This window comes from Mobula hypostoma, chromosome 5 (assembly GCF_963921235.1).
Source record: "Mobula hypostoma chromosome 5, sMobHyp1.1, whole genome shotgun sequence".
NCBI classification, from domain to species: Eukaryota; Metazoa; Chordata; class Chondrichthyes; order Myliobatiformes; family Myliobatidae; genus Mobula; species Mobula hypostoma.
This window is the reverse complement of record NC_086101.1, coordinates 7,007,402-7,028,467: the sequence shown is the minus strand read 5'-3', so window position 1 is coordinate 7,028,467 and position 21,066 is coordinate 7,007,402. Positions and strand designations below refer to the sequence as shown.

At 47.3% G+C, this 21,066-nt stretch overlaps 1 protein-coding gene across 3 annotated transcripts in view; it reads left to right on the top strand.

Moving 5' to 3' along the window:
* Nucleotides 1-15,497, top strand: part of LOC134346087 (nuclear factor 7, brain-like) — a 33,018-nt gene extending 17,521 nt beyond the window's left edge. The window contains exons 7-8 of one of the 3 annotated variants that reach the window (XM_063047389.1): nucleotides 7,556-7,734; nucleotides 14,801-15,015. In XM_063047389.1, the coding sequence (XP_062903459.1) occupies nucleotides 7,556-7,734; nucleotides 14,801-14,869 (248 nt within the window). In that variant the 3' untranslated portion in view covers nucleotides 14,870-15,015. Of the gene's footprint in view, nucleotides 1-7,555; nucleotides 7,735-14,800 lie in introns of all 3 variants that reach the window. The other 2 variants (XM_063047390.1, XM_063047391.1) reach the window with 2 other exon arrangements.
* Nucleotides 15,498-21,066: the final 5,569 nt, after the last annotated feature.

The window sequence follows — 21,066 nt, the reverse complement described above, 5'->3', positions numbered from 1 at the left end:
CTACACTATCTACAACACCACCAACCTTTGTGTCGTCTGCAAACTTGCCAACCCACCTTTCTACCCTCACATCCAGGTCGTTAATAAAAATCACGAAAAGTAGAGGTCCCAGAACCGATCCTCGTGGGACACCACTAATCACAACCCTCCAATCTGAATGTACTCCCTCCACCACGACCGTCTGCCTTCTGCAGGCAAGCCAATTCTGAATCCACCTGGCCAGACTTCCTTGGATCCCATGCCTTCTGACTTTCTGAATAAGCCTACCATGTGGAACCTTGTCAAAATCGATCACATCCACTGCACTACCCTCATCTATATGCCTATTCACCACCTCAAAGAACTCTATCAGGCTTGTTAGACACGATCTGCCTTTCACAAAGCCATGCTGACTGTCTCTGATCAGAGCATGATTCTCTAAATGCCCATAAATCCTATCCCTAAGAATCTTTTCCAACAGCTTTCCCACCACAGACATAAGGCTCACTGGTCTATAATTACCCAGACTATCTCAACTAACCATTCCCGTGGACAACGAGGACATAAAGATCCTAGCCAGAGGCTCCGCTCAGCAATCTCTTCCCTCGCCTTGTGGAGCAGCCTGGGGAATATTCCGTCAGGCCCCGGGGACTTATCCGTCCTAATGTATTTTAACAACTCGAACACCTCCTCTCCCTTAATACTCAAATGGTAAAATCGTACAACCATGGCTGACAAGGGAGGTCAAAGCTATTGTAAAAGCAAAAGAAAGAGCAGACAACAAACAAAAAATTAGTGGGATGATAGCAGATTGGGAAGTTTTTAAAAACTTACAGTGAGCAACTAAAAAATCATTGGAAGGGAAAAAAATGAAATATGAAAGCAAGCAGGCAAATAATACCAAAGTGGATGGTAAAATTTTTTTCAAGTATGTTAAAAATAAAAGAGAAATGAGAGTGGATATAGGACCACTAGAAAATGAGGCAGGAGAAATAATAACAGGGGAGAAGGAGATGGCTGATGAATTAAATGAGTATTTTGCATCAGTCTTCACCGTGGAAGACACTAGCAGTGTGCCTGATGTTGTAGGGTGTGAAGGAAGAGAAGTGAGTGCAGTTACTATTACAAGAGAGAAGGTGCTCAAAAAGCTGAAAGACCTAAAGGTTCATTAGTCACCCGGACCAGAGGAACTGCACCTTAGGGTTCTGAAAGAGGCAGCATTAGAGATTATGGTGGCATTTCAAAAATCATTGGACTCTGGCATAGTGCCAGAGGACTGGAAAATTGCAAACGTCACTCCACTCTTTAAAAAAGGAGGAAGGAATCAGAAAGGAAACTATAGACCAGTTAGGCTGACCTCAGTGGTTGGGAAGATGTTTGAGTCAATTGTTAAGGATAAGGTGTTGGAGTACGTGGTGACACAAGAAAAGATAGTATAAAGTCAGCATGGTTTCCTTCAGGGAAAATCCTGCCTGACAAACCTGCTGGAATTCTTTGAGGAGATTACAAGTAGGATAGACAATGGGTCTGCAGTGGATGTTGTATATTTGGACTTTCAGAAGGCCTTTGACAAGGTGCCACACATGAGGCTGCTTCCCAAGTTAAGAGCCTGTGGTATTACAGGAAAGTCACTAACATGGTTAGGGCATTGGCTGATTTGTAGGAGGCAGTGAGTGGGAATAAAAGGATCCTTTTTTGGTTGGCTGCCAGTGACTAGTGGTGTTCTGCAGGGGTCGGTGTTGGGACCACTTGTTTTTATGCTGTGTATAAATGATTTAGATGATGGAATAGATGGCTTTTTGTCAAGTTTGCAGATGATAAAAAGATTGGTGGATGGGCAGGTAGTGTTGAGGAAACAGGTAGGATGCAGAAGGACTTGGGCAGATTAGGAGTAAGGGCAAGAAAGGAGCAAATGAAGTACAATGCTGGAAAATGCATGGTCATGCACATTGGTGGTAGAAATAAATGCGCAGACTATTTTCTAAATGAGGAGAAAATCCAAAAATCTGAGATGCACAAGGACTTTGGAGTCCTTGTGCAGAACACCGTAAAGGTTAACTTGCAGGTTGAGCCAGTGGTGAGGAAGGCAAATGCCATTTTAGCATTCATTTCAAGAGGTCTAGAATACAAGAGCAGGGATGTGATGCTGAGACTTTATAAGTCACTGGTGAGGCCTCACCTTGAATATTGTGAACAGTTTTGGGCACCTCATCTGAGGAAGATGTGCTGGCATTGGAAAGGTTCCAGAGGAGGTTCACAAGATGATTCCAGGAATGAAAGGATTATCATACAAGGAACATTTCACGGCTCTGGGCCTGCACTCGCTGAAATTCAGAAGGATGAGGGGGGGATCTCATTGAAACCTTTCGAATGTGGAAACGCCTAGACAGAGTGGATGTGGAAAGGATGTTTCCCATAGTGGGAGAGTCCAGGACAAGTGGGCACAGCCTCAGGATAGAGGGGAGCCCTTTCAAAACAGAGATGTGGAGAAATTTCTTTAGCCAAAGGGTGGTGAGTTTGTTAAATTTTTTGCCACATGCAGCTGTGGAGGCCAGGTCGTTGGGTGTATTTAAGGCAGAGACTGATAGGTACTTGAAAGGACATGGTTTCAAAGGTTACGGGGAGAAGGATGGAAACTGGGGTTGAGGAGGAGATAAAAAAAGGATCAGCCACGATTGAATGGCGGAGCAGAGTTGATGGGCAGATGGCTTAATTTTGCTCCTATATCTTATGGTCTTTTAAACTTTCTATATCTGAAGAAACTTTTGTTATCCTTTTTTTATACTGTATTTTCAAAATTTTCAAAAAAAAACAAAGAAATCAACAAGAACATACCAGCTCAAACAACTGTGAAAATGAAATAAGCAAAAAAAAAGGGATATTACATTAGAGGGAAGCTTATTGTATTGTACAAAGTGCTCAAAAATACAAAACATTAAATCTCAAATGAGAGCTGTGAGAAATCAGCTGGGGGGAAATGGTTCAGGTAGGCAAGGAATGGACCCCAGATAGCCAAAATTTTTTTAATTGAATTGGTTTTCAAGAACCTAAGTTTCTCCATCTGTATGACTGAGGTCATATCAGCCATCCATCTCCGAAAAGAAGGGGGAGAGGGTGAGTTATCCTTTTTAATATTATTGGCTAACTTAATTTTCTATTCCCTCTTTACCTTCTTAATGACTTTTTTAGCTGCCTTTAAAAAGCTCCCTAATCCTCTAACTTCCCACTACTTTTTGCTCTCTTTTATGCCCTCTCTTTGGCTTTTATGTTGGCTTTGACTTCTCTTGTTAGCCACATATTGCCTTTAGAATACTTCTGTGGGATGTAGAAACAAAAAGACATAGAAAACCTACAGCACGATACAGGCCCTTCGGCCCACAAAGCTGTGCCGAACATGTCCTTACCTTAGAACTACCTAGGCTTACCCATAGCCCTCTATATTTCGAAACTCCATGTATCCAACCAGGAGTCTCTAAAAAGACCCTATTGTTTCCACCTCCACCACGCCGCCAGCAGCCCATTCCGTGCACTCACCGCTCTCTGCGTATGAAAAACCAACCCGTCATCTCCTCTGCATCTCCTTCCAAGCACCTTAAAACTAGGCCCTCTGGTATGAGCCATTTCAGCCCTGGGAAAAAGCCTCTGACTATCCATATGATCCTCTCATTATATTGTACACCTCTATCAGATCACCTCTCATCCTCCGTTGCTCCAAGGAGAAAAGGCCGAGTTCACTCCATCTGTTCTCATAAGGCATAGTCCCCAATCCAGGCAACATCCTTGTAAATCTCCTCTGCACCCTTTCGATGATTTCCACGAACTTCCTGTAGTGAGGCGACCAGAATTGAGCACAATACTCCAAGTGGGGTCTGACCAGGGTCCTATACAGCTGCAACATTATCTTTCGGCTCCTACACTCAATCCCACCATTGATGAAGGCCAATGCACTGTATGCGTTCTTAACCACAGAGTCAAACTGCGCAGCAGCTTTGAGTGTCCTATGGACTCAGACACCAAGATCCCTCTGATCCTCCGCACTGCCAAGAGTCTTACCATTAATACTGTATTCTGTCGTCATATTTGACTTGCCAAAATGAGCCACTTTACTCTTATCTGAGTTGAACTCCATCTGCCACTTCTCAGCCCAGTTCTGCATCCTATCAATGTCCTGCTGTAACCTCTGACAGGCCTCCACACTATCTACAACACCCTATCCTTTATGTCATCAGCAAATTTACTAACCCATCCCTCCACTTCCTTACCCAGGTCATTTATAAAAATCACAAAAAGTAGGGGTCCCAGAACAGATCCCTGAGGCACAGCACTGGTCCCCGACCTCCATGCGGAATACGACCCGTCCACAACTACAAGTAGATGAACTACAAGTTCAGCTACTTTGTTCCGTATACTGCGTGCATTCAGATACAACACCTTCAGACCTTTTCCAATTTTGTCCGCCTTTTACGTTGCAAATCATTCTGTTGAATACAATTTTGCCCTATCAACAGCCTCTCCTCACGACACACTGCCTGGTTGTAAACCAGTTACCTCATCTTCAACACTATTATCCACCTTTTCTACGATACTTCTTGCATTGAAATATACGCAGCTCAGGACACTAGTTGCACCATGCTCAACCTTTTGATTCCTAACTTTGTCTGAGGACTTATTTCCACAACCTCTCAACTAACTATTCTGGCACTCTGGTTCCCACCCCCCTACAACTCCAGTTTAAACTCCACCGTGCAGCATTAACAAACCTTCCCACCAGGATATTAGTCCCCTCCAGTTCAGGTGCAAACTCTCCCTTCTGTACAGTACCCACCTTCCCTGGAAGGAGCCCAATGATCCAAAATTCTTATGCCCTCCCTCCTACACCAACTCCTTAGTCACATATTAAACTGTATAATCTTGCTTGTTCCGGCCTCACCAGCACTTGGCACGGAGACCAATCCTGAGATCACAACCCTGGAGGTCCTGCCCTTTAACTCAGCACCTAACGCCTTGAACTCCCTTTGCAGAACCTCGTCACTCATCCTACCCATATCTTTGGTATCAATATGGAGCATGACTTCTGGCTGTTCACCCTCACACTTAAGAATGCTGAGGACTCAATCCGAGATATCCCAGAGCCTGACACCCGGGAGGCAACATCCCATCTGGGAATCTCGTTCTCACCCACAGAGCCTCCTGACCTTTTCCCCAACTAACAAATCCCCTGTCACCACAGCATCCCTCTTCTCTCCCTTCCCTTCTGAGTCACAGAGGCAGACTCAGTACCCGGGACCCGACCACTGTGACTTGCCTCTGTTAGGTCATCCCCCCTGGACAGTATCCAGAGTGATATACCTGTTGTTGAGGGGGATGGCCACAGGGGTGCTGGAAGGACTGTCTGGGGCCCTGAATGGTGGTAAGGGAGGAAGTGTAAGGTGTAAGCCCCAGACAGTCCTTCCAGGTGAGGCGACACTTCACCTGTGAGTCAGCCGGGGTGATATACTGCATCCGGTGCTCCCGATGTGGCCTTCTATATATTGGCGAGACCCGACGCAGACTGGGAGATCGTTTCACTGAACACCTATGCTCTGTCCGCCAGAGAAAGAAGGATCTCCCAGTGGCCACACATTTTAATTCCACGTCCCATTCCTATTCTGATATGTCTATCCACGGCCTCCTCTACTGTAAATATAAAGCCACACTCAGGTTGGAGGTACAACACCTTATATTCCGTCTGGGAAGCCTCCAACCTGATAGCATGGACATTGACTTCTCGAACTTCCGCTCATGCCCCACCTCTGCCTCGTACCCCATCCGTTATTTATTCATATACACACATTCTTTCTCTCACTCTCCTTTTTCTCCTTCTGTCCCTCTGACTATACCCCTTTCCCATCCTCTGGGTTTTCCCCCCTCTCCCACTTTTCCTTCTCCTTGGGCCTCCTGTCCCATGATCCTCTCATATCCCTTTTGCCAATCACCTGTTCAGCTCTTGGCTCCATCCCTCCCCCTCCTGTCTTCTCCTATCATTTTGGATCTTCTCCTCCCCCTCCCACTTTTAAATCTCTTACTAACTCTTCCTTCAGTTAGTCCTGACAAAGGGTCTTGGCCTGAAACGTCAACTGTACCTCTTCCTAGAGATGCTGCCTGGCCTGCTGCATTCACCAGCAACTTTGATGTGTGTTGCTTGAATTTCCAGCATCTGCAGAATTCCTTGTGTTTACATTTTTAGATGCCTTTTATTTTTTTTCTCTCTGTGGAAGCCTCAAAGAGCTGAAGCCTCAAGATCACCACTCTGACGATGTCCACTCAGACGATGGCTGCTGTCTTCCTTTAATTTGCTCTTCCTAATCAATCCCAGATGCCGATTGGTCACTGGTTGCCCTGCAGCTCCCTTAAAAAACTTTCCCCTCTCACCTTCCCTCTCTGCCCTCTGGTTTTGGACTCCCCGTTTATGGCAAAAAGACCGTGAGCCTACACCTTACATCTGCCCCTTATGATTTTATATACCTCGAAATGGGGTCACCCCTCAACATCCATCGCTCCAGGGAAATAGCCCCAGCTTATCCAGTCTCTCCCAGGCCCTCCAGCCATTGTTACAGCCTTCTGAAGTTTCTGACAAGTGTAATGACATCTTCCCATAGTTGGGGAACCGGAAATGCACACAATACTCCCAAGTGTGGTCTATCATCACCATCAAAGGCCTTACTGAAGATTATGTGGATAATGTCTCCCACCCTGTCCTGGTCAATCCTCTCTGTCACCTCTTCAACAAACTGGAATTTGTGAGACGTGATTTTCCATGCACAACACCGTGCTGACTGTCCCTGATCTGTCCTTGTCTTTCCAAATGCAGCAGGCAGGATGCAGGGAGGATGTTTCCCCTGTCTGAGGAGTCGAGGGTCAGGGGTCACTGTCTCAGGATGGGGTGGACCCTCAGAGGATGGTGTGTCTGGAATTCTCTGCACCGGAGGCTGTGGGGTCTCAGTCATTCAGTTCATTTAAAGTCACAGAGTCATCGTTGTACAGTATTGAAATGGGCCCTTCGGCCCGTCACCTCTGTTCTGACCTATTTACCCATCTACACTCACCTCATTGGCCAGTATTAGACCAGTCTCCTTCTGTGCCTTGTCTATTGAAGTGTCGTCTTCTGAGTGCCTGGTAAACACAGCGTTTGTATTTGATTCCATCAGCTCCTCTGCAGCAAGTTCCAACATCAACCACTCACTGTTCAAATAAACTCACCTTTAAACTCCTTCCTCCCTCCTCAGACCTGTGACCTCTTGTATTTGATCCCCCTCCTGTGGGAAGAAGATTTCAACCATCTGCTCTATCTACACCCCTCCTAACCTTACATGTTTCTGTCAGATCAGCCCCCCCCCCACCCAGTCCATTTACCTGCATTTTGCCTGTATCCTGATAAATCTTCCCTGTCACTATTTCTCAACTCCTCTTCTGCACCAGTTCCACAGGGCCCTCAATTCCCCCGTGTTACAGAAAATGATCGACCTCATTTTCTACCACATTACAGAAGCAAATGTGCTGCAGGTCCTAAAATGCATAATGGTCTATAAATCCCCAGGTCCTGATCGAGTGTATCCCAGGACAATGTGGGAAGCTCAGGAGGAAAGTATGGAGCCCATTTTGGAGACATGTGTGTCACCAATAGCTGTGGGTGAGGGGTCAGAAGACTGGAGGGAGACCAGTGTTGAACATCTATTGAAGATCGGCTGGAGGGAAAAGCCGGGGAAGTACAGACCGGTGAGCCTAATGTCGGTGGAGGGTACATTAATGGAGGGGATTCTGAGAGACAGGATCTACATTCATTTGGAAAGACAAGGACTAATCAGAGATACCCAGCTTGGTTCTCTGCATGGACGGTACGGTAGCATAGTGGTTAGCACCACACTTTACAGTACCAGCAACCCGGGTTTATGTCCCGTCACTGCCTGTAAGGAGTTTGTACGTTCCCCATGACCACGTGAGTTTCTTCCAGGTGCTCCAGTTTCACAATCCAAACCCGTACCGGTTGGCAGGTTGGTCATTGTAACTTGTCCCATGGTCAGGCTCGGATTAAATCAGGGGTTTCTGGGTGGTGGGGGTCATTGTAACTTGTCCCATGGTCAGGCTCGGATTAAATCAGGGGTTTCTGGGTGGTGGGGGTCATTGTAACTTGTCCCATGGTCAGGCTCGGATTAAATCAGGGGTTTCTGGGTGGTGGGGGTCAAAGGACTGGAAAGGCCTATTCCGTGCTGTATCTCAATAAATAAATAACAGGTGATGAAAGTGCAGTAGACATCGTCTCCATGGAGTTTAGCGAGGGATTTGACAAGGTAGCAGAGAGTTAGATCACATGGGATACAGTACGATCTGGAATAGGATACAGAATTGTCTGGGTGGAGTCCTGTGACCAGCGGTTGTGCTGCAGGGATCGGTGCTGGGTCCACTGTTTTTCATCATTCATATGAATGATTTGGAGAGAATGTAGGTGACGTGTTTAAAACGCAAACACAAAGAAGTCTGCAGATGCTGGACATTCAAGCAACACACGCAAAAAATGCTGGTGAACGCAGCAGGCCAGGCAGCCTCTCTAGGAAGAGGTACAGTCAACGTTTTGGGCCAAGACCCTTCGTCAGGACTAACTGGAAGAAGAGATTGTGAGAGATTTGAAAGTAGGGGGGAGAGGGGGAGATCCAAAATGATAGGAGAAGACAGGAGGGGAGGGGTGAATCTCAGAGCTGGAAAGTTGATTGGCAAAAGGGATACCAGACTGGAGAAGGGAGAGGATCATGGGACGGGAAGTCTGGGGAGAGACAGAAGTGGGGAGGGGAGCCCGGAGGGTGGACAGCAGGCAAGGATTTTTAGTGAGAGGGGCAGAGGGAGAAATATAGAAACATAGAAACATAGAAACATAGAAAATAGGTGCAGGAGTAGGCCATTCAGCCCTTCGAGCCTGCACCGCCATTTATTATGATCATGGCTGATCATCCAACTCAGAACCCCGCCCCAGCCTTCCCTCCATACCCCCTGACCCTTGTAGCCACAAGGGCCATATCTAACTCCCTCTTAAACATAGCCAATGAACTGGCCTCAACAGTTTCCTGTGGCAGAGAATTCCACAGATTCACCACTCTCTGTGTGAAGAAGTTTTTCCTAATCTCGGTCCTAAAAGGCTTCCCCTCTATCCTCAAACTGTGACCCCTCGTTCTGGACTTCCCCAACATCGGGAACAATCTTCCTGCATCTAGCCTGTCCAATCCCTTTAGGATCTTATATGTTTCAATCAGATCCCCCCTCAATCTTCTAAATTCCAACGAGTACAAGCCCAGTTCATCCAGTCTTTCTTCATATGAAAGTCCTGCCATCCCAGGAATCAATCTGGTGAACCTTCTTTGTACTCCCTCTATGGCAAAGATGTCTTTCCTCAGATTAGGGGACCAAAACTGCACACAATACTCCAGGTGTGGTCTCACCAAGGCCTTGTACAACTGCAGTAGTACCTCCCTGCTCCTGTACTCAAATCCTCTCGCTATAAATGCCAGCATACCATTCGCCTTTTTCACCGCCTGCTGTACCTGCATGCCCACTTTCAATGACTGGTGTATAACGACACCCAGGTCTCGTTGCACCTCCCCTTTTCCTAATCAGCCACCATTCAGATAATAATCTGTTTTCCTATTTTTGCCACCAAAGTGGATAACTTCACATTTATCCACATTAAATTGCATCTGCCATGAGTTTGCCCACTCACCCAACCTATCCAAGTTACCCTGCATCCTCTTAGCATCCTCCTCACTGCTAACACTGCCACCCAGCTTCGTGTCATCTGCAAACTTGGAGATGCTGCATTTAATTCCCTCATCCAAGTCATTAATATATATTGTAAACAACTGGGGTCCCAGCACTGAGCCTTGTGGTACCCCACTAGTCACCGCCTGCCATTCTGAAAAGGTCCCGTTTATTCCCACTCTTTGCTTCCTGTCTGCTAAGCAATTCTCCACCCACACCAATACCTTACCCCCAATACCGTGTGCTTGAAGTTTGCACACTAATCTCCTGTGTGGGACCTTGTCAAAAGCCTTTTGAAAATCCAAATATACCACATCCACTGGTTCTCCCCTATCCACTCTACTAGTTACATCCTCAAAAAATTCTATGAGATTCGTCAGACATGATTTTCCTTTCACAAATCCATGCTGACTTTGTCCAATCATTTCTCCGCTTTCCAAATGTGCTGTTATCACATCCTTGATAACTGACTCGAGCAGTTTCCCCACCACCGACATTAGGCTAACCGGTCTATAATTCCCCGGTTTCTCTCTCCCTCCTTTTTTAAAAAGTGGGGTTACATTAGCCACCCTCCAATCCTCAGGAACTAGTCCAGAATCTAACGAGTTTTGAAAAATTATCACTAATGCATCCACTATTTCTTGGGCTTCTTCCTTAAGCACTCTGGGATGCAGACCATCTGGCCCTGGGGATTTATCTGCCTTCAATCCCTTCAATTTACCTAACACCACTTCCCTACTAACATGTATTTCACTCAGTTCCTCCATCTCACTGGACCCTCTGTCCCTTACTATTTCTGGAAGATTATTTATGTCCTCCTTAGTGAAGACAGAACCAAAGTAATTATTCAATTGGTCTGCCATGTCCTTGCTCCCCATAATCAATTCACCTGTTTCTGTCTGCAGGGGCCCTATATTTGTCTTTACCAGTCTTTTCCTTTTTACATATCTATAAAAGCTTTTACAGTCCGTTTTTATGTTCCCTACCAGTTTTCTCTCATAATCTTTTTTCCCCTTCCTAATTAAGCCCTTTGTCCTCCTCTGCTGAACTCTGAATTTCTCCCAGTCCTCAGGTGAGCCACTTTCTCTGGCTAATTTGTATGCTACTTCTTTGGAATTGATACTATCCCTAATTTCTCTTGTCAGCCACGGGTGCACTACCTTCCTTGATTTATTCTTTTGCCAAACTGGGATAAGAGAGAGAGAAAAAAGTGGGGGAGAAACAAAAAAATATTAAATAAATAAATAAGGGATGGGTTGTGAAGTGGAGGAGGGGCATTTATGGAAGTTAGAGAAGTCAATATTCATGCCATCAGGTTGGACAGTGAAGAGGTTATTTATTTATTTAGATACAGCATGAAACAGGCCGTCCCAGACCAATAACCTGCTCCAATCAGCACCCCAGCTATTTAAAACTAGCCTAATCATGGGGCAATAGACAATGACCATTTAACTGACAAACCGTTATGTCTTTGTACAAGCGTCACAGAGTGATAGAAACGAACAGCACAGGCCCTTCAGCCCACCTGGTCTGTACTGAAACATTTAAACTACTTGCTCCCATCGACGTGCATCAGGACCACCGTCCTCCAACTCCTACCTTCCATGTACCTGTCCAAACTTCTCTTAAATGTTTAAATCGAGCTTGCATGTACCACTTGCACTGGCAGCTCGTTCCACACTCTAACAACCCTCTGAATGAAGCCGTTTCCCAGCATGTTTCCCTTAAACTTTTCATCTTTCACCTTTAACCCATGACCTCTGGTTGTAATCCTACCCAACCTCCATGGAAAAAGCCTGCTTGCATTTACCCTATCTATAGCCCACATAATTTTGTATGCCTCTATGAAAATCTCTCCTCAGTCTTCTATGTTACAGGAATAAAGTACAAAACTGTTCAATCTTTCCTTATGACTCAGGTCCTCCAGTCCCAGCAGCATCCCTGTAAATTTTCAATCTTGTTTACATCTTTCCTGTGGGTAGGTGACTGAAACTGTACACAATACCCCAAATTAGGCCTCACCAGGTCTCAACGTAACATCCCATCTCCTGTATTCATTGCTTTGATTTATGAAGGCCAATGTGACAAATACTTCTTTTTCCCTATTGACCTGTAGCACTACTTCCAATGAATTATGGACCTGTGTTCCCAGATCTGCTGCAGAACAGAGTCCTCAGTGCCCGACCATTCACTGTGTAAGACCTACACTGGGGTCCTACAGAAGTGCAACAGCTCACACTTGTCTGCATTAAATTCTAGCTGCCACTTTTCAGCTCATTTTTCCCAACTGCTCCAGATCTCACTGCAAGTAAAGATGGTTTTCCCTGCTGTCCACTCCCCCAATCTGAGGGATGAATCGGGAGCACAAGGTAATGGGGAGAACGTACAAATTCCTTCCAGATGGTGTCGGAATTGATCTCTGAACTCCAGAATGCCCCAAGGTGGCATAGTATTGTGTTTTCTGCTACATAACCCTGTTGCTCATGGTTTATCCAAGATTACAATGAGATCTTGATTAATTGGGTCACTGGCCCATTGGATGGAAATTCATTTTAATTCAGAGATGAGGGTGTTGCATTTTGGAAGGGAAACCGGGACAGGATTTACACAGCAATCGGTGGGGCCCTGGAGGGTGTTGTGGAACAGAGAGACCAGGAGGTGATTGCCTTCATCAGTCAGAATACTGAGTACAAGAGCTGGGACGTCACGTTATGAGTGTCCAAGACATTGGGAAGGCCACATATGGAGCAGAGTAACACACACAAACTGTTGGAGGAAATCAGCAGCTCAGGCAGCAGCTATGGATATGAATAAACAGTTGATGTTTTGGGTCAAGGTTTTGTGTGTGTTGCTCTGGATTTCCAGAATCTGCAGATTTTCTTGTCTTTATGATTAGGATCACCCTGTCCAGTGCTGGTGATGTTTCTCCAGGAAGAATGTCATTAAACTGAGAGGGTATGAAACAGATTTACAAGGATATTACTGGGACTGGAGTGTTTGGGTTATAAGGAGAGGCTGGATATTCTGGGTCATTTTCCTGGAGCTCAGGAGGCTGCCAAAGGAAACTGTAGAGGTGGGTACAGTTACAATGATTTAAAAGACATCTGGACGGGTACATGGGTGGGAAAGGGTTAAAGAAATAATGGGCAAATACAGGCAAACACAAGGAATTCTGCAGATGCTGGAAACTCAAGCAACACACATCAAAGTTGCTGGTGAACTTTGCCTCCAACTTTCACCCTGCCATCAAGATTACCTGGTCCATTTCCGACACCTCCCTTCCCTTTTTACATCTTTCTGTCTCAATCTCTGGAGACAACTTATCTACTGATGTCTACTATAAGCCTACTGACTCTCATAGCTATCTGGACTATTCCTCTTCTCACCCTGTCTCTTGCAAAAATGCCATCCCCTTCTCGCAATTCCTCCATCTCCGCCGCATCTGCTCTCGGGATGAGGCTTTTCATTCCAGTTCGAGGGAGATGTCCTCCTTTTTTAAAGAAAGGGGCTTCCCTTCCTCCACCATCAACTCTGCTCTCAAACGCATCTCCCCCATTTCACGCACATCTGCTCTCACTCCATCCTCCCGCCACCCCACTAGGAATAGGGTTCCCCTGGTCCTCACCTACCACCCCACCAGCCTCCGGGTCCAATATATTATTCTCCGTAACTTCTGCCACCTCCAACGGGATCCCACCACTAAGCACATCTTTCCCTCCCCCACCCCCCCGGCTTTCTGCAGGGATCGCTCCCTACGCGACTCCCTTGTCCATTCGTCCCTCCCATCCCTCCCCACTGATCTCCCTCCTGGCACTTATCCTTGTAAACAGAAAAAGTGCTACACATGCCCTTACACTTCCTCCCTTACCACCATTCAGGGCCCCAGACAGTCCTTCCAGGTGAGGTGACACTTCACCTGTGAGTCAGCTGGGGTGATATACTGTGTCTGGTGCTCCCGATGTGGCCTTTTTATATATTGGTGAGACCCGACGCAGACTGGGAGATCATTTTGCTGAACACCTACGCTCTGTCCGCCAGAGAAAGCAGGATCTCCCAGTGGCCACACATTTTAGTTCCACATCCCATTCCCATTCTGACATGTTTATCCACAGCCTCCTCTACTGTAAAGATGAAGCCACACTCAGGTTGGAGGAACAACACCTTATATTCCGTCTAGGTAGCCTCCAACCTGATGGCATGAACATTGACTTCTCTAACTTCCGCTAATGCCCCACCTCCCCCTCGTACCCCATCTGTTACTTATATACACACATTCTTTCTCTCTCTCTCCTTTTTCTCCCTCTGTCCCTCTGACTATACCCCTTGCCCATCCTCTGCGTTCCCCCCCGCCCCACTTTTCCTTCTCCCTGGACCTCCTGTCCCATGATCCTCTCGTATCCACTTTGCCAATCACCTGTCCAGCTCTTGGCTCCATCCCGCCCCCTCCTGTCTTCTCCTATCATTTTGGACTTCCTCCTCCCCCTCCCCCTCCCAAATCTCTTACTAACTCTTCCTTCACTTAGTCCTGACGAAAGGTCTCGGCCTGAAAAGTCGACTGCACCTCTTCCTAGAGATGCTGCCTGACCTGCTGCGCTCACCAAATACAGGCAAATGGAACTAGTTCATTAAAGTGAGTTGGTCGACATGAATGAATTCTGCTTGACCTCCTCTTTAAATGCCTCCAGTGTTTACTCACCCTATCCTCATCTGGATCCAGTTGTTGCTCCACCCCTTCCTCATACCCGTTTCCACTGTTATCTCCCGTCTTTCTTTCCAATCTTGAGGAAAGGTCTCGGCTTGAAATCTCCCTTAACACATGCTGCTTGACCCGCTGAGATCCTCCAGAATCTTGTGTGTTGATCGGGAAAAATCCGCTCTCCATGTCGGGGAAAAACCTTGGGAAGATGCTGGTTTTCCATCCGCTGTGTTTGGGTTAAACCCCGGGAAAGGGTTCTGTCCCCGGTCCGGTCCCGGGGCCGCGCTGCCCGAGTCTCCCCCCGATCCCCGGGACTCTCTAATTCTCTGCTTCTCCCCACAGTCTCTGTCACCCTGGATGTGGAAACGGCGAGTCCGTGGCTCGAGGTGTCTGAGGATCGGAAGAGTGTGAGACGGACCGGGACCCGGAGGGATCTCCCTGACACCGGGAAGAGGTTCACAGTCTGGCGTTGTGTGCTGGGATCGGAGGGATTCACATCGGGGAGACATTACTGGGAGGTGGAGGTGACGGGGAATCGGCGCTGGGGTCTGGGAGTCGCCGCAGAGTCTGTGGAGAGGAAGGGACGGGTCACACGGAGTCCGGGGACCGGATTCTGGATCATCGGGCGGGTTAATGACGAGATGTGGGTTCTCACCTCCCCTGAGTCCCGTCTCCCTGCCGGTCCCTTCCCCGGGAGGGTGGGAGTTTATCTCCGTTACCAGTCCGGGACAGTTTCATTTTACAACGCGGAGACCAAGTCCCATCTCCACACCTTCACTGGGAATAAATTCACGGAGAAACTTTATCCTTACTTCGTGACTGTATATCCAAACGAGTGGCTGAGAATCTGCTCCGGATCCTCTCCGGGTCTGTAAACGGGTCGGGTCCGGGACCGGCGTCAGGAGTAAGTCAGTGTAAATATAAATGTGCGGAGAGTGAAATAAACACGATGTGAGAATTATCGATCCATTAATTTTAACTCGTTCACCGCATCCGTCAACGGAACAGAAGCACCGCGGATTCAGCAGTAGCCGCGGGCGGCGGGTCCTGAGCTCCCCGGCTCCCCCGGGTGCAAAAGTCCACCGGGACTGACCGGGTAACTGGGACAAGTGGTGGTGGTGCTGACTGGGAGAGGGAGGTCAGGGTGAATCTTGGTAACACGGGACATGTACTGTCGGTAGCACACGAAGCGGCGGGATCTCCCAGTGTGTCAGGTAACATCTGTGGAGGGAAATGGACAGGTGATGGGTGGATCCAGGTGAGGGGTAATAGATGAGGGAGGGATGGAAATGTGTCAGAAATGGGAGGTGAGAGGGGTCAGTGACAAAGGGCTGAAGATTTTGGAATCTGACAGGAGGGGAAAGTGGAGACTGGAGTAAAGGGAGGGAGGTGGGGAGGAGTGTGTGGGTGATGGGCAGATGGAGAGGGTGGGCAGGAGGGGTTAAGGTGGTCGGGTGATGGGGCTGATGGATCAGGAGGAGAGAGACATTTACATAGTAAAATTGACAGGGAGTGACGACCAGAAGTTTGAGAATTCAATGTTGATGCTGTCAGGTTGACGATCACCCTGACGGGACATGGGCAGCTGTTCCTATAATTTATGAGACAAATAGAGCCGGGATCTCTACGTTAAATCAGATGTTCATTTTGGGACCCAGTTCACACTCAGGAAATGCAGGAAAAACACAGCAGGTTGGTCAGGATCTATGGAGAGACGAACAGGCTTCATGTTCCACGTCGGTGACCTCTCCCGGAATTGATTCAAACACTGCCTGCTCTGTTGCGGGTTTCAAATAATTTTCTGTTTTGTTTTAGTTATTCCAGCATCTGATTCAAGAAAAAAATGTGTGTGCAGTGTAATTTCGTCCGGAAGGGGGATATAGAAGAAGGAATGTGCTTGGAGAGGGGAGTGGACCATTAGAGAAATCGATGCTCAGGTTGGAACTACCCGGAGAGGTACGGTGAAGGGTAGAGAGACGTGGACATGATATTTTGGAGCCAGAAGGGTGGCAACACATGCAGGCTGATCCCAGCACAATCCTTGGGCAGATTGTGTTGGTCATTGACGCAATGGAGAAATGTAAATGGTGAAGCCCCCTGTGTGTATTTGTGTGTGTGGTGGAGACAGAGAGAGAGTCTGCGACTTGCTCCAGGCTCCCCAGGTAGATGCAGGGATGATGTTTCTGGTAACGGGGGTGTCAGGATGAGGAGGCACAGTGAGGGGACGACCATTCAGAGGTGAATAAACGTATTTACCCAGCTCATAATCTAACAGGGCTCTGCACATTTACACATCAACTATGTTGAAGAGAGACATGGATAGAGTTTTGGATACAAAGGTTGATCCAGATTCTCCTGAAGCCCTTGAGCCCCGGTAACATTCCTGTGAATCTTGTCTGCACATATTCCAGCTGAATATCATCCTTTCTACAGCTCGACGACCAGAACTGCACCCAGTACTCTGAGTGTGGTCTCACCAATGTCTTGTACAACTGTAACGTGACAAACCATCTCATGTACTTAATGCCCCGATCGATGAAGGCCAGCGTACCATACACCTTCTTCACTACACTGTCTACCTGTGTCTCTACTCTCAGGAATGATGTACTTGTTCCCCTGGGTATTTCTATTCTACAACACTCCCCAGGGCCCTGACATTCACTGTGTACATTCTGTCCTGGTTTTAACTTCCTGAAATGTGTCACTTGGCACATTTCTGTGTTGAATTCTTTCTGCCATTCCTTTGCCCAGATTCCCAGTTGATTGAGGTCCTGTTGTAACTTTAGACAAACTTCACTGCCCAACACATGACCAATTTCAGTTTCTGTGCCTGTTCCTGCAGTGTACTGTTCTCTGTTCCCCGTTTAGAAGAATGAGAGGAGATCTCAGGGAAACACAAAACTCTTTCAGGGCTCAACAGACAGGATGCAGGGAGGACGTTTCCCCTGTCTGAGGGTCAGGGGTCACTGTCTCAGGGTGGAGTGAACCATCAGTGACTTCACACGCTCCGGATCTTTTCAATGATTTCAAGTTCCCTGGCCCCGATCATCTTATTTTCACTATGGATGTCCAGTCCCTGTGCACCTCCATCCAACAGCAGGAAGGCCTCAAAGCTCTCGGTTTCTTTCTGGACACCTGTCCCAACCATTTCCCTTCCACAACCACTCTCCTCCACCTAGCGGAACTTCTCCTCACTCTCAATAATTTCTGTAATTTCCACCATCTCCAACAGGATCCCACCAGCAAGCACATCTTTCCCTCTCCCCCACTTCCTGCTTTCAGCGGGGATCACTCCCTACACGACTCCCTTATCCATTCGTTCCATCCCACTGAACTCCCTCCTGGCACTTCCAGGTGAGGCGACACTTCACCTGTGTGTCAGGTGGGGTCATAGACTGTGTTTGGTGCTCCTGGTGTGGCCTCCTGTATATCGGTGAGACCCGACATAGATTGGGAGTCTGCTTCACCAAGCACCAGAAAAAGCTGGATCCCAGTAGCCACCCATTTTAATTCCACTGCCTATTCCCATATGTCCATCGAGGGTCTCCTCTACTGCCACAATGAGGCCACACTCAGTTGGAGGAGCGATATCTTATATTCCATCTGGGTAGCATCCAACCTGATGGCATGAATGTCGATTTATTGAACTTCCAGTAATGGCCACCCCTCCTTCACCATTCCCCGTGCCCTTTTCCCTCTCTCACTTTATCTCCTTGCCTGCCCATCGCCTCCCTCTGGTGCTCCTCCCACTTTTCTTCCATGGCCTTCTGTTCTCTCCTGTAGGACTCACCCTTCCCCTGTCCTGGATCTCTTTCACCCAATCAACTTCCCAGCTTCCGGTTTCACCGATCACTTCGTGTTTCTCCGCGCTCCCCCCCCCCCCCGACCTTTCAACTGTGATTCCTCATCTTTTTTCTCTAGTCCTGCTGAAGAGCTTTGGCCTGAAAAACGACTGTACTTTTCTCATAGATGCTGCCTGCCCTGCTGAGTTCCTCCAGCATTTTGTGTGTGTTGCTTGGATTGAATTGAATTGACTTTATTTCTTACATCCTTCAGGTACATGAGGAGTAAAAATCTTTATATTACCTCTCCATCTAAATGTGCAATCATAGTAATTTATAATAAATAGAACAGTCAGTGTCACATAGAAGTACACTCAGATCAGTGTGAGTTAATCAGTCTGATGGCCTGGTGGAAGAAGCTGTCCCGGAGTCTGTTGGTCCTGGCTTTTATGCTGCGGTACCATTTCCCGGATGGTAGCAGCTGGAATAGATTGTGGTTGGGGTGTCTTGGGTCCCCAATGAGCCTACGGGCCCTTTTTACACACCTGTCTTTGTAAATGTCCGGAATCATTGGAAGTTCACAAGTACAAATGTGCTGGGCTGTCGGCACCACTCTCTGCAGAATCCTGCGATTAAGGGAGGTACAGTCCCCATACCGGTCAGGATGCTCTCAATTGTGCCCTATAGAAAGTACTTAGGATCTGGGGACCCATACCGAACTTCCTCAACTGTCTGAGGTGGAAGAGGTGCTGTTGTGCCTTCTTCACCACACAGTTGGTGTGTACAGACCACGTGAGGTGCTCGGTGATATGGATGCCGAAGAACTTGAAGTTGTTTACCCTCTCAACCCAGATCCATTGATGTCAATAGGGGTTAGCCCGTCTCCATTCCTCCAGTAATCTACAACCAGCTCTTTTGTTTTTGCGACATTGAGTAAGCCGTTGTTTTCTTGACACCACTATGTCAGAGAGATGACTTTTTCCCTGTAGGCCACCTCAATGTAGTGTCGTCAGCAAATTTAATTAGCAGATTAGAGCTGTGGGTGGCGACACAGCCCTGAGGAGCTCGTGTATTGAGAGTCAGAGGGGTGGAGGTGAGGAAGCCCACTCTTAACACCTGCTGACAATCTGACAGGAAGTCCAGGATCCAGCTGCACAAGGCAGGGTCAAGGCCCGAGGTCTCGAGCTTCCTGTTGAGCCTGGAGGGAATTATGGTGTTGAATGCTGTAGTCCAAGAATAGTATTCTCACATAAGCATCCCACTTCTCCAGAAATGTAAGGACGGTATGTAGAGCAGTGGCTATTAAGTGCATCGCCTGTTGAGCGGATGTGTCAGTAGGCAAATTGTAGGGGGTCTAGTGTGGATGCTGCTGATGTAATCCTTGACCAAACTCTCAAAGCAATTGCTTATTATTGAGGTGAGTGCAACAGGATGTCAGTTGTTCAGGCATGTTACCTTGGTCTTGTTTGGTACAGGGACAATGGAGGATAATTTGAAGCAGGAAGGTGCAGTACAGTTCTATCACATCTGAAATCCTGTCTGCCCTCTACCCTGGAGCCCATCTATTTGCCTATCGCACCAACAGGTCAACAGAGGACTCCACCTCCATGGCACTTCACTCTGCCCTGACCCACCTGGACAGCCCCAACTCTTACGTCAGAATGTTCTTCATTGACTTTTCTGACTAACAGACTCCGATAAGTTTAGTTAGACAACCTCTTCTCCTCCACTCTCACCCTGAACACCGGAGTACCTCAAGGCTGTGTGCTGAGCCCTCTTCTATACTCCCTTTTCATCTATGACTGCACTCCTGTACATGGTTCTAACTCCATTATCAAGTTCGCAGACAACACCACGGTGGTTGGTCTGATCAGAGGGGATCATCCCAGTTTGGCAAAAGAATAAATCAAGGAAGATAGTGCACCCTTGGCTGACAAGAGAAATTAGGGATAGTATCAATTCCAAAGAAGAAGCATACAAATTAGCCAGAAAAAGTGGCTCACCTGAGGACTGGGAGAAATTCAGAGTTCAGCAGAGGAGGACAAAGGGCTTAATTAGGAAGGAGAAAAAAGATTATGAGAGAAAACTGGCAGGGAACATAAAAACTGACTGTAAAAGCTTTTATAGATATGTAAAAAGGAAAAGACTGGTAAAGACAAATGTAGGTCCCCTACAGACAGAAACAGGTGAATTGATTATGGGGAGCAAGGACATGGCAGACCAATTGAGTAACTACTTTGGTTCTGTCTTCACGAAGGAGGACATAAATAATCTTCCAGAAATAGTAGGGGACAGAGGGTCCAGTGAGATGGAGGAACTGAGCAAAATACATGTTAGTAGAGGAGTGGTGTTAGTTAAATTGAAGGGATTTAAGGCAGATAAATCCCCAGGGCCAGATGGTCTGCATCCCAGAGTGCTTAAGGAAGTAGCCCAAGAAATAGTGGATGCATTAGTGATAATTTTTCAAAACTCGTTAGATTCTGGACTAGTTCCTGAGGATTGGAGGGTGGCTAATGTAACCCCACTTTTTAAAAAAGGAGGGAGAGAGAAACCGGGGAATTATAGACTGGTTAGCCTAACGTCGGTGGTGGGGAAACTGCTCGAGTCAGTTATCAAAGATGTGATAACAGCACATTTGGAAAGCGGTGAAATCATCGGACAAAGTCAGCATGGATTTGTGAAACATAGAAACATAGAAAATAGGTGCAGGTGTAGGCCATTCGGCCCTTCGAGCCTGCACCGCCATTTATTATGATCATGGCTGATCATCCAACTCAGAACCCTGCCCCAGCCTTCCCTCCATACCCCCTGACCCCCGTAGCCACA